This window comes from Muscardinus avellanarius (genome assembly GCF_963383645.1).
Source record: "Muscardinus avellanarius genome assembly, chromosome: Y".
Classification (NCBI taxonomy): Eukaryota; Metazoa; Chordata; class Mammalia; order Rodentia; family Gliridae; genus Muscardinus; species Muscardinus avellanarius.
Genome location: NC_137809.1, coordinates 8,222,006 through 8,235,454, shown reverse-complemented (window position 1 = coordinate 8,235,454; position 13,449 = coordinate 8,222,006). Strand labels below are relative to the sequence as shown.

Below are 13,449 nucleotides of genomic sequence, written 5' to 3'. Positions count from 1 at the left end.
TTCTGAACAGGAGCTTAAAATAAGAAAATCTTTTAAAAAATATGACCATCAAAAAAAGACCATTCCTGTAACTTTGTCAAATATAATGACACTTACTGCAGCCAGGCAAGGAAGTGCTGCTATAGACTTACCAGCTCCTCATTCTCAACAATTATTTGTTATTAATAATTCTTATAAAATAAATCTTGAATAAGTGGGCCTGATTCCAAAATACTGTAGGGTTAATTCTTGGCTGCAGCAGCAATACCTTAAGGGGCCTTGTCCATACTGGTGTGATTGATGAGGATTATACAGAAGTGATTTCTGTCATGATACCTGTTTCCAATAATATAGAGATAAAGGAGAGTATCACTCAATTGCTAATTCTTTCCTATATCAAACCCAGTACCAAAAATAACAAAACACCACAAAATATAGTAGAATATAAAAACAAATTAATGTTTTATGGACCCTGGGAAAAAGAATTTTCAGCAAAGTACAAAAATTTGAAGCATTCCTTTCTTTAATTTTGTAATTCTTTACTGTGGAATAGCTCAAAATAAAATTAACAACTGAACAAGGAAACATAATTTGGATGATAAAATTATTGCTTTAATAAAAATTCCTTAAACAGTGAAAAAATAAATAAGTAGAAAATAATAAATAAATAATAGAGAATGTTAATTAATTCTAAAAAATATTAATAAGACTCTTCAACCCATGGGTGCATTGCAGTCAGGCATACCTCCCCCTCCTATGATACCCCAAGATTGGGAGATCATTATAATTGATTTAAAAGATTGCATCTTCTCAAAGATGGTCAAAGATTTGTTTCTATTCTTCCCTCTCTTGATAATGTTCAGCCTGTAAAATGACTTCAATGGAGAGTACTACCTCTCTCCAACTATGTATCAATATTTTGCTGACACAGCCTCACAGCCTATCAGAAAGTTGTGCCCAAAGGCATACATGCTCCATTATATGGATGATGTTTTGCTCACCCTGAAAAGGAAACCGTACTTAATCTTCTTAAAGAAACAGTTCAGGTCAGGCGTGGTGGCTCATGTTTGTAATCCCTGTGTTTAGAAGGCGGAGACAGGAGGATCGCGCAGGTTCGTAGCCAGCCGTGCTGGCTTAAGAGACCATGTTTCAAAAATATAAAATAGGTCTGGGAGTGTAGCCCGGAGGTAGAAGGGCTTTTTAATTTTTTTTATTTATTTTAATTTATTTTATTTTTTTTATTCTAATGCCAATAGGCTACATGTAGCATATAAAAATCCCCTTTTTTCAAGCCAAACAAATCACCAGGGGTTGCTCGTTATGCAGGCCATTTCATCTAACAGAATAATCTGTAGGTGTTAACCCTCAGGGGTCTAAAACCTAATGATCTCTGGCAGGTAGACTTCACTCATATTTCTTTACCCCTTTACTCTCTAGCTCTGATAATTATAGATACGTATTCTTCTTTCATATGGACATTACCTACTAAAAGTAAAACTTCTAAGGCAGCAGAACTAGCATTATTAAATACTTTTGCAGTTATGGAAGTGTCTCTCCAAATAAAAACAGACAATGGACCTGCTTTTACTTCTAAATCCAATACAAACCCCAAGGTCAAATTTTAGTTAAATGTGCTAATGCTTCCATTAGTCTTCTTTCTAAACAAAAGAGGGGAGTATGGACCCTAGAGAAGCCTTATATACAATTCTTTATACTTTAAATTATCTAAATTTAAAAAATTCCTCTGATATTATCAGAGCAGAAAAACATTTCCATAAAAAAAAGATGGCATTACAACATCAAGCTATTTGGGTTAAAGATTATACTAATGAATGGAAGCCAGGAAAACTACATTTCCTGGGCAGAGGTGATGCTCTTGTTTCTGTAGATAATGGCAAGCTATTCTGGATGCCTGACCAAAAACTCCGGTGGAGAAAGAAAGATGAAAAACATATGGTTCCAGCTTCACTGGATGCAGATTTCAGAAAAGAAACCCTACCTGATGTGGGCACAAAGAATCTAAGTAGGAAGGCAGAGACAATAGTAAAAGAAGCTGGAGGACCGTTAACACCAGACAAGATGTTTTTAGCAATGATTGCTATATTGTTCTGTACCTCAGGGGGGAATGGTGACGAATACACCTATTGGACTTAGAATTTGTTGACTGAACAGATAATGCACCACTAGTGTTCACCAACCATTCAGGAATGATGACACCTCCCTGGAAGAAGACACCACTGAGCCATCCTGATGAGGAAGGAAAACTGATAAACCTCATATTGGGATATAAGATTCTACTTATTTGTTTTGGAGGACTTGACATATGTCTTCCGATATTTCCCCAATGGTGGAGGTACAATGCAATAATGGGAATGGATTACATATTGGATTTTTTGCTGCTTTTTCTTTTTTGCTGGATGCTACTGATTTCAGGGCTCCTAATTGTATAAGTAATTATACTACTACTTTCTTAATCCCCCCAGAGCTACCTTGCGAAACAGTCTCCTGGAGAAAGAAAAATCATGCTCCATTACAATGGAGTACATGCAGCGCAAAACTATCCCATGTTGCTACTCATAAAAATTTTACTTTTGGGCCGGGTGTGGTGGTGCACGCTTGTAATCCCCACGCTTGGGAGGCAGAGACAGGAGGATCGCGCAGGTTCGAAGCCAGCCGCGCTGGCGTAAGAGGCCCTGTTTCAAAAATATAAAATAGGTCTGGGAGTGTAGCCCGGAGGTAGAGGGCTTCCAGGAACCCCAGTACCACCAAAAAAATTTTACTTTTGTAGATTGGGGTACATATGGGTATTTTACTGATTGTGATGAAGAATGTAATGATGTTTATTGTAATAATAACACTGTTCATTGGAATATTGCTAGATCCAAGCACTGGGGAAATGTTTCCTTTTGGTGACAGGTAGATAGTGTAATCTCCTGGCACAATGGGGGTTTGGCGCCACCTAGGCCTTGCATTGTGGCTGCTGGGTTTTTAGGGCCAGAACAGTGGCATGTCTGGAAACTCATAGCTGCTCTGCATTCATTGAAATTGACTAGACTCATGCTTCTGTTGTGGCTCCACAAAGGTACTCTATAAATTACACCACAGAATTCTGGATAGAGGCGTGTGTAAAACCTCCTTATCTACTAGCCATAGGCTCTTTGATAGATCAACAAAATAATGTGACATGCTATGATTGTAGATTATATACCTGCATTAATGCATCTATCAGCTTTGATAGGTCTAAAGACAGTCTATGATTCTCAGACAGAGATCACGTATTTGGATACCTGTTGATGGGTCCAGCCCATCAGCGGTGGGGCTGACCCGGAAGGTTGAGTGCCGACGGCCCGAACAGAACCACACGAGCTGGAAGACGTGTCAAGCAGGATCTCGTTTATTTTTCTCAGGCAACTCAATTTAAAGCAAAAAACCGCAAGAGGGATTTCCAACAGGAAACTATTCTAACCTATCAAGCTAAAGGCCACTCTTGAACGTGCAAAGCACATAACTTGCAGCCAATCATTATCCAATGCACGAGGGGTTCACAAGCACGGAAGCATTATATGAGCCAATAAGGCTCAACATTACCAAATTGGGCTAGCGGGGGCAAGGGGAGTAGTTACGCCTACCATATCTGCTCGGCGCTACGTGTTGCAGATTCATTCATCGGAAGTTCTGTCAGGCGGCTGTGCAGACCTGCACTAGACGCTACATGTAGCTGATTCATTTGAAGTTCTGTCAGGTGGCTGTGCAGACGTCAACACGCTTGGCGCTACATGTAGCTAATTCATCGGAAGTTCTGTCAACCTGTCATCTTAAACTACCCCTGGGAGAAATCGTCTTTTGTTCATGCTTTTCATCAATATGTCCTCCATAGGGGAAAATGTTTTATAGAATGGATCATTGTAGGGATAATAGGACTTATGAGGGATTTATAACTAGTTGTCATAGTCAATCTCATACCTTGTGGGAACAACAAGCTAGAGTAGATCAACAATTGTTAAAGTAAATGAGTTTAGAGAAGCTCTTCAATGGATAGGGAATCAATTAGTAGAAACACAGTATCAACTATCTCTAACATGTCATTGGAACATTAGTCAATTTTGTGTTACTAATTTAGAATACAGTCTGACAAAATAAAAGTGGGACTCTGTTGTCAGCATTTGGCCAGCATTTCTGGTAATAATTCCTTGGATTTTACTGCATTGAAAAGAGATATCAAAGAAACATTTCCTCATGTACTCTCTTCAGAATATGATGATAAAATTTTCAATGCTTTAAATAATATTATGACCAATAAGCCTTTGTCAAATTTAGTGAAAACACCAGCTGGAATATCCCAATTGATACTTATTGAGCTGTTTTATTCTTGTACTTTCAGGACTCAGGTGGGTCCAGAGAGCCTTATCCAGATCCAAGTCCTCTAACCTTGCTCTCACTGCAACAGCCTTCAACATAACAAAAGAGGGGGAAATGACGTAGGACATGGACGAAGCCTGAGGAATGATAGGTTCTGAAAGAGTTAAAGGAGATTAAAATCCCCCAAAACTCTGGGTGTGACTCCTCTCCTTTCGAGAATTTGCCCTCTAAGGCCCACCAGTGAGGGCAGGGGACTGATCTTAATCACAAGACCTGTAAACAGGGGGCTGATCTTAATCACAAGACCTGTGACATCTTTTTGTCTTGCTTATGATTGTATCTTAGTGATGTACATGTCTTTCATTTAATACCCCACCAGTGTATTTTGGTATTTACTCTTTTCCATGAGGATTTTATAATTAACCTAACTGGAGAAGGGTATAAAGATCTTAGTTTTGGAGAATAAATTTTGTAAGTTGCATGAGAAGAGGCAATTGTCCGGGTCGGTCATTTCAGGTCTCTCCCTCCCAAGTCCCAGAGAGGAATTTCCACAGCTCACTTTCTCTGGCTCATCTCAAGACCACACCTTTTTTCTCTCAGGTTTTTTTTTTCTCTCTCTCTTCTTCCTCCCCTTTAAAAGCCCCTCTCCCCAGCAGATGGAGCACCCCTCCAGTTATATTTCTAGTCTGAGGGTACTGCCACTGGCCAGCTAATAAAGGCTTCAACTGGCATATTCTCTTGGACTCTCGAGCCTTTCATTTCTTGCTGAACCTGCATACAACATTTTGGTGGCCTTAGTGAGATTAGTGAGAGAATATCAGAGTTGCTAGTGGAACTCAAATTTTTCCTCCCTTTGTGGCCTTCTGCAGCTGGCTAAGAGGATAGAGGGGACCTCCTGAGAAGATGTTCCTTAGCCTCACACTCTGCTATCACTCTAAGCCCATGATTGTACACCCTGGTGAAGCCTTTTGGATTTTGGGTAGGTCGCAACCATTTGGGGAGACCAAACAGGCTGGATGCAGCCACTCACTATGCCTCCAGGGACAGGACAAGATGTCATCCAGGTCCCTTGTTAGATCTTTGGGTTTGTAAAAATGGGTAGAGTAAAGCTTCTGAAAAGATATTCCTCAGTCTCAATCTCTAATGCCGTTTCAGTCAAATACCTGTTGTCTTTTAGCTTTTGTCTTTTAGTTTTTGTCTTTGACTTGATATTGTGGCTGTTTTTTTGTCTTTGTCTTTGTCTTCATCTTGATATTGTGGCCTGTCTGTGTTTGGTGCTGTGCTTTTGCTTTGCTAGGCTATATCATGGGGAAAGGATCATCAACAGCCTGTCCTACAGTGTTTTCTTGACCATTTTCAGGATTTTCAGAATTGAGCTGCTGGATAAGGTATCAGTTGACTCACTTCTCCGAAGATTGTGTGAAACAGACTGGCCAGCTTTCAACATCAGCTGGCCATCAGAGGGTACCACCGACCTTTCCTTACAGCCCTCTGTGTCCAGTGGGTTATATTTGGTTGGCCAGGACATGCAGATCAAGCAACATATATACAAATTTGGATAGATATTCTCTTTGATGAACCTAAGTGGCTTAAAGTTTATCTTTCAGGTTGCCTGTGTGATGTCCTACCTTCAAGTGCTTCATGACCATGGACAAAGAAAGCTATTTTTGTCACCCTTCCTAAGATCTCTAATTCCTCTTCTTCTCCTTCCCTGGCCCCTAATCCTATGGAGATTCTTCAAACTCCCATCAAGTCCTCAGACCCGACCCCATCCTAAATTCTACGTACCCCTCCCGTTACCCCATCTGCCCCATCCTCCCCTGATTCTCCAGACACTCTTCCACTATCCTCTACTTTCCATACTTGCGGAGGGGGTTGGCATAGGGGCCAAAGCAGAACCAATTCTTCCCCTGTGCCAGGCTCCATCGCCCTCTGGCCCTTTCATGGTCTATGTCCCCTAAACACTAGCAATCTCTACAATTGGAAACATCAGAATCTCTCCTTTTTTGAGGCCTTCAGGGCCTCATCTCTCCTTGGGTTGGTCTTTTTTACCCACCAGCCCACTTGGGGAGCCTATCAGCAGCTGCTCCAGGTCCTTTTCGCTTCTGAAGAGAGGGAGTGTGTTTGCCATGAAGTGCTGCGGTCTGTCCTGGGTCCCAATGGACACCTTACCTCTAATTTGGACAGCCTTGAGGCCATTTTCCTAAGTGCCTGCCCAAATTGGGATCCTAATGATGAGAGAGGTAATAAGTTTCTCCAGACTCTTCTCCATGGGGTCCAAACAGCTGCTTGAAAACCCACTAATTTATGTAATGTGAGACAATTCAGGGGCCCTTAGAGACAGCAAGTGCTTTCCTTGAGTGCCTTAGCTTTATATGCCCATAAACACTGAGGCCTCTGAAAATAGAAGGGTCATTAATCTGGCTTTCATCTCCCAATCAGCTCCAGATATTAGGGGGGGGGGAAACTACAGTAATTGGAGGTTTTTGAGGGAAAAGTGCTGTCTAAATTGGTAGAAATTGCCTAGCAAGTCTTTAATAACAGAGACTCTCTGGAGAATAGACAGGCAAAGCAGCTGGCAAATATTTTATTAACTACTCCCTCTTGTGGATCCACTGGTCCAAGAAAAATGCCTGTAAGAGACAAGAAATGATGCCAAGAGCATCCTCTGCTAAATAGAAACCAATGTGCCTACTGAAGGGAGGAGGGCCATTGGAAAAATGAATGTCCTCAGAGTAAATATGCCTATACCCCAGTCCTACAATTAGTGGAGACTGAAGAGGACTGAAGGGGTCAGGGATCCTTCTTAATGAGCCCCTGGGAGCCCAGGCTAAGTTTGGATATATTTAGTAGATACTGGAGCCACCTTCTCATTATTAACCCAGCCTTCTGGACCCTTATCAAAGGATAAAGTTATCTATTCAGGGAGAACTCAAAGCTACCCCTGGTCTAAAGCCCGCATTACTAATCTGTGAAAAGAAACTATCACCCATTCATTTCTGATTATGCCAGAGTGCCCTGATCCCCTGTTATGGAGTGATTTACTACAAAAGCCTCAGGCTACCATCTCATTTCAAGGTGACAGTGCTTCACTAAGTTAACAAGCCCCCTCACACATCCTTGTAACCTATTCACTGGGTGAAGAATATTGTTACATGTAGAGATTCCTCTCCGGGACTTGGGAGGGAAAACTGAAATGAAGGACCCCGGACAATTGCCTCTCGTGCAACTGACAATTTTATTCTCTGAAACTAGGTTTTTTATACCCTTCTCCAGTTAGGTTAAGTATCACATTCTCATGGGAAAAAACAAACACTGCAATACCATGAGGAATGTTAGAGATAGGGAAGGTGCCATAAATCACTAAGATACAATCATTAAAGAAAACTAGCAAACTAACAAACCCAGGGGAGGGCAGAGTGGCTCAGTAAAGGATTAAGATAAGCTCCCACTTTCACTGGGGGCCCTTGGGGTGTGAATTTCAGAGGGGATTGGAGTTCCACCTGGAGTCTTGGGGGGTCTGACCTTTCACCAGCCCCCTTTTTAACTCCTTCGGAATCTTTCATTCCTCAGGCTTCATCCATGTCCTCCATCATATCCCCCTCTTTTGTTAAGTTGAATGGCGGCCACAGTGAGAGCAAGGCTAGAGGATTTTGAGCTGGAAAGGGCTCTCCACATCCACCTGAATCCTAAAAATATAAGTACCAAACATAGTCCAATAAGTAAAAATTATAGTATTCCAGCTGGTGTTTTCACTAAATTTGACAAAGGGTTATTAGTCATAATATTGTTTAAGACCTTAAAAAATTTATCATCATATTTTGAGGAAAGTATATGAGCAAATATTTCTTTGATATCTCTTTTTAAGGCAGTGATATCCAAGGAATTATTACCAGAAATACTGGCCAAATGTTGACGAACAGAATTCCATTTACATTTTGTTTGATTGTATTCTAAATAGTAACACAACCATGCTTGGGAGGTGGAGACAGGAGGATCGTGCATGTTCGAAGTCAGCCACGCTGGCTTAAGAGACCCTGTTTCCAAATAAAAATGTAAAAATAGGTCTGGGAGTGTAGCCCAGAGGTAGAAGGGCTTCCAGGAACCCCAGTACCACCACCAAAAAAAAAATTAGTAACACAAAATTGACTAATGTTCTAATGACATCTCATAGATAATCGATATTGTGTTTCTATCAATTGATTTACTACCTATTGGAGAACTTTTCTAAACTCATTTATTTCCTGTAACAATTGTTGATCTACTCTAGCTTATTGTTCTTACAAGGTATGAGATTGACTATGCCGATTAGTTATAAATCCCTCATTTTGGATAGAAATGCAACACCATGTCTGCAACATCTCCCACAGAGGCAACAGCTATAAGTCCTACTATTCTTAAAATGATCCACTCTACAAAATGTTTTCCCCTACAGAGGATATATTGATGAAAAGCATGAACAAAACTGATTCCTCCCAGGGGTAGTTTAAAGTGACAGGTATCCAAATATGTGATCTCCCTCTGAGAATCATAAGACTTCCTTTAGACCTATTAAAGTTGACAGATGTATTAACACAGGTATATAATCTGCAATCATAGCATGTCACATTATTTGTTGAAGGCAGCCACAAGCTTCCATATATGCCACTGTTCTGGCCCTAAAAGGCTGGCAGCCACAATGCAAGGCCTACGTGGAGCCAAACCCCCATTGTACCAGGAAATTACACTATTTACCTGTCACCAAAAAGAAACATTTCCCCAGTGCTTGGATCTAGTAATATTCCAATGAACAGTGTTATTATTACAATAAACATCATTACATTCTTCATCACAATCAGTAAAATACCCATATGGACCCCAATCTATAAAAGTGGAATTCTTATGAGTAGCAACTCTGGCCCAGTTTTGCTTTACAAATACTCCATTGTAATGAAGCATAATTTTTCTTTCTCCAGGAGGCTGCTTCACATGGTAAATCTGAGGGGACTAAAAAATTAGTGTGCCTCCCTCTCCTGTCCACTACTAGCTGAGTTCCTGCAAACTTTACTGGTATAGTTAAGTCTATTCCATATCTTCCCAAACCTATCACAATTTTTCCCAAGTTTCTTTGTGGCTTTTTCTTCATAGACCTAACGTTTCCATTCCAGTTGCCTGCACCAACTCACCTACCTTCCAGTCATCCTTATGGCATTGTGTGACATGTAAGACAGGTTCTCCCCTAGCGCCCCCACCCCCCGAATATTATTTCTGGTGCAATGGAACAGTCTCTCCAGCCCTTTTCCTTCCTTCCTTCCTTCCTTCCTTCCTTCCTTCCTTCCTTCCTTCCTTCCTTTGTTCCTTCCTTCCTCGCTCTCTCCCTCCCTCCCTTCCTTTGTGTGGTACTAGAGATGGAACTCAGGAGCATTTTACCTTTGAGCTACACCCCCAGCCCTATTTTTTAGTCTTTCTGTTTTTGAAACAAAGTCTCACTGAGTTGCAAAGAGCCTCACTAAGTAGCTGAGGCTGTCAGTAAACAACGATCCTCCCTACTCAGCCTCCCCAATGCCAGGATTGGGATTACAGGAGTGCACCGCCACGCCCGGCTTATGTTTTGATTTCTTTCTAAACCCCTTTGCTGTCTTGCAGAATGAGGTCAATGCCATCAAATGGGATCCTTCTGGAATGTTGCTGGCATCCTGCTCTGATGACATGACGTTAAAGGTAAAGCCACCCTCGGAAGGGATGGGGCATCCCTGCCTCGATGCACTCCCACACTCCCTGGGAGCCACTCCTGTAGGTGGCAGTTTTATTTTCAAACACTCTTTGTCCCTCTACAATTTCCCCCTATTGCTAATGCAATGATTGGCTTCCATCCCATGAACTCCCATGGATCAGCCAAAGGTCCCGAGGCCTTTCCAATCATACCCTTGTAGCCTTCCCCCAACCCCTGTGGGCGTAGAGCATTTGGTGAGTCGGTGACTTCAGGGACCACACATACACACACACACACACACACACACACACACACACACACACACACACACACACACACACAATGAAGGGTGCTGAGCTGTTCCCAGCAGCATATGCTCACGTGGTTGCCAACGTCTTCTCCAGATCTGGAGCATAAAGCAGGACATGTGTGCCCATGACCTTCAAGCTTACAGTACCTACCAATATGGGCAGGAAGGCTGCCCTACAGGCATGAAGGGGGGTATATAAAAGATCTGCTAAAGTTGAGCATGGTGGTGCACACTTGTAATCCCCGTGCTTGGGAGGCTGACACAGGAGGATGGCACAGGTTCGAAGCCAGCCTCAGCTACTTAATGAGGCTCTCAGAAACTTAGTGAGACCCTGTTTCCAAATAAAATATAAAATAGGTTTGGGAGTATAGACCAGAGGTAGAAAGCCTCTGGGTTCCACCCCCAGTACCACCAAAAAAAAAAAAAAAAAAAAAGAACACAACAACTCCTACTTCTTTTTGTTCTTTCTTTTCTATCTTCCCACTTTGCATTTTCATTTCTATAAATGCACACCCATATGCAATATATAATCAGCCACCGCCATCTCCCGCAGGGAGATTTGGCCCTGCAGAAAAAGGAAGTGCAGAAGGAAAGGAGGCAAGGAGAGAGAAAGAAAGAAAAACAGTTCGCAAATCAGAGTATTATGAAGCAGATTCTGACCCTCAGAGGTCCTGCTTACTGTGTGTCCCTGGAAGGTCTTGACCTGGTGGTCACAGCCTACTCTGCACACTCTCAGCCTTTTTTTTTTTTTTTGACATAAAGTCTTCAAAAAATTGATTTTTTTTTTATACTGCTAAAGCTGACCTTGAACCTGGATCTTTCTGTCTCAGCCTCCCAAGTACTGGGATGACAGGCATGCACTACCACACCCAGCTTCAATGTATATTTATTCATTTATTTATTCAGTGATACAAGGGATTTATTTAGTGATACTGGAGATTGTACCTAGGGACATTCTACCTCTGAGCCACACCTCAGCCCAATTTTTTTTATTTTCACTTTGAAACTGTTTTGCCAGGTTGCTGAGGCTGGCCTCCAACCTGCAATCCTCCTGTCTCAACCTCCTCCTGTCTCAACCTCCCAAGTACTGACAGGTGTGCACCACCACGACTGCCTTCAATGTGGTTTTAGACAGGGAGGGGATGTGGTCCTGCCAGTGCTAGCTCCCTAGATTGCAGGCATCCCATGAGCTCCCATGCCTAGCTCCATCCAGAGGTAGAAGAGAGATGGGAACAGAGAGTGATGGTTTCCACCAGCTCTTAGATCATCTTTTGTCTTCTCCCCAGTGCCACATTTCAGGACAGCCCCACTGTTCTTGGACCGTGTGTGTTCAAATTCTTGTTTGTCGCGTCCCTCGACCAGCAATTAAGACGCAACACGAAGCTCTTCTTGCAAGCTGTTTATTCAGGATACAAGTTGAAGAAAAATGGTGAAGATCTGCCTCGCACAGGGCATTATAAACATTAACTCTCCCAATCACTTCTTGCCACATCTCACTCACTCACTGGCTCACACTCGTCAGGTCACCACCACGTCATGTATTACGTAACCCTATGGAGTTGCTTCCTGCACAGCCATGTGCCAATCAAGCTCAGAGGCAGGAAGCCAGCGCCTTCTTTGAATGGCGGCTCACCACAATTCCCCCTTTTTGTTTTTATAGGCAACAGGTAAGAGCAGAGGTTTGACCCCTATTAATCACTGGCACCTTTTTCTAGGGACGGGTACTTGGGTGCCTAACCCGTGTGCAGTCAAATGTACTCTTCCTGAGGACCAAACTTGTGCCCTCAGCTGCAGTGCTTTGCCTTGCAATCTGAGCCACTATGCCTTAGCTGCCGCGAGCCAGGCTTGGGGTGATTGTCCCGCCTCGATAGCCACACAGGCCTGTATAAACATGGCTGTATTATGATTAACACTTTGGTGAAGACGAGCAATGCACCAGACACAAAACAACACAGCCACAACCAATAATCCCATCAAGGCCCCCAATCCAGCCCATTTCTTTAGATGATTCATGGCATGAGTTATCCAAGATGACAGTCCTTCGGCCAAACTGATGTCCACACGAGTCGAGTTGACGGTGACCACGGCAGTGCGTAATCTCTCTAGTTGGGTTTCAAATTCTCCTGTCCAGTTGCCTAAAAGATAAATTGACAACTCCTGAGACAGGTTAGCGGCTTTTGTAGAGTTTTCATATTGAACGCTGGTAACACAGAGACCAGGGTATCTCCATTCACATCCAAGCTGAGCAAGCTGCCATAATATCTCAACTTGTTCTTGTACTAAATCAGTGCGCTGATTGACTACCATAAGGCCGCCTTTAAGTTGACTATTCAGCGTTGTTTGAGTATCTAAGGCCTGCGCCACAGTGGAGGACATATTAATAAAAGTCTCCGCTGTCTGTACTGTCTGAGTTAAGGCAATTGCAGCTGCAGTGCCCGCAGCAGCAGCAGCAGCAATCGTGGCTACAATGGCAGCCGTGATGCCAAAATCTCGTTTAGACCTAAATAAAACCATGGAATTGGGAGCATCCACTGGGACTGGAACCCAGCGAGGAATTCGAGCAATCATAGCATGAGAAAAACTTCTATTATTCCAGCACAAACTATAAAAACAGCTATAATTATCACAAAAGGAAAAGCTATTATTACTCAATATAAAAATAAAAGGAGGATGAACACACACGCTGGCAGGGGAATAATGTTTAGTTTGTATAAATTTTGGTGTTAATTGACTGCAAGAATAAGTGGAGGAGGAACTATATTCCTCATCACAATCTTTATTGACATCATTACCTTTTGTTGTGCAATTTGAATACGTTCGTAATTCAACATGTTCACAAGAGACATTCGCTACTCCGAAACTTCCTCCCTGAAGCATAACTAACGGAGAGGCATCCAGACAACTTCCATTTATACCACAAAGCATCCATTTATGAAAGGGGTTATGGGCTAGATCTTGACTAAAGAGGCCCTGTAAACCTTCTGAAGGACCAACGGCACCAGGTGAGAAGGTAAAAAAGGAATTATTATATATATGTCTAACCACACTGGATTGGCAATCAGTCCAGGGCCATTCTTCTCCCAGATTATAGGAACCACTACAATGAGGA

The 13,449-nt window shown here is 42.4% G+C and overlaps 1 protein-coding gene across 1 annotated transcript in view; it reads left to right on the top strand.

Annotated features, from left to right (window-relative positions):
- Nucleotides 1-10,539, top strand: part of LOC308279535 (F-box-like/WD repeat-containing protein TBL1XR1) — a gene marked incomplete at both ends in the record, with an annotated part of 935,328 nt that extends 924,789 nt beyond the window's left edge. Inside the window, 2 exon segments of the mRNA XM_080719661.1 lie at nt 9,970-10,038; nt 10,435-10,539. Coding sequence (XP_080575787.1) covers nt 9,970-10,038; nt 10,435-10,539 — 174 coding nt within the window.
- Nucleotides 10,540-13,449: the final 2,910 nt, after the last annotated feature.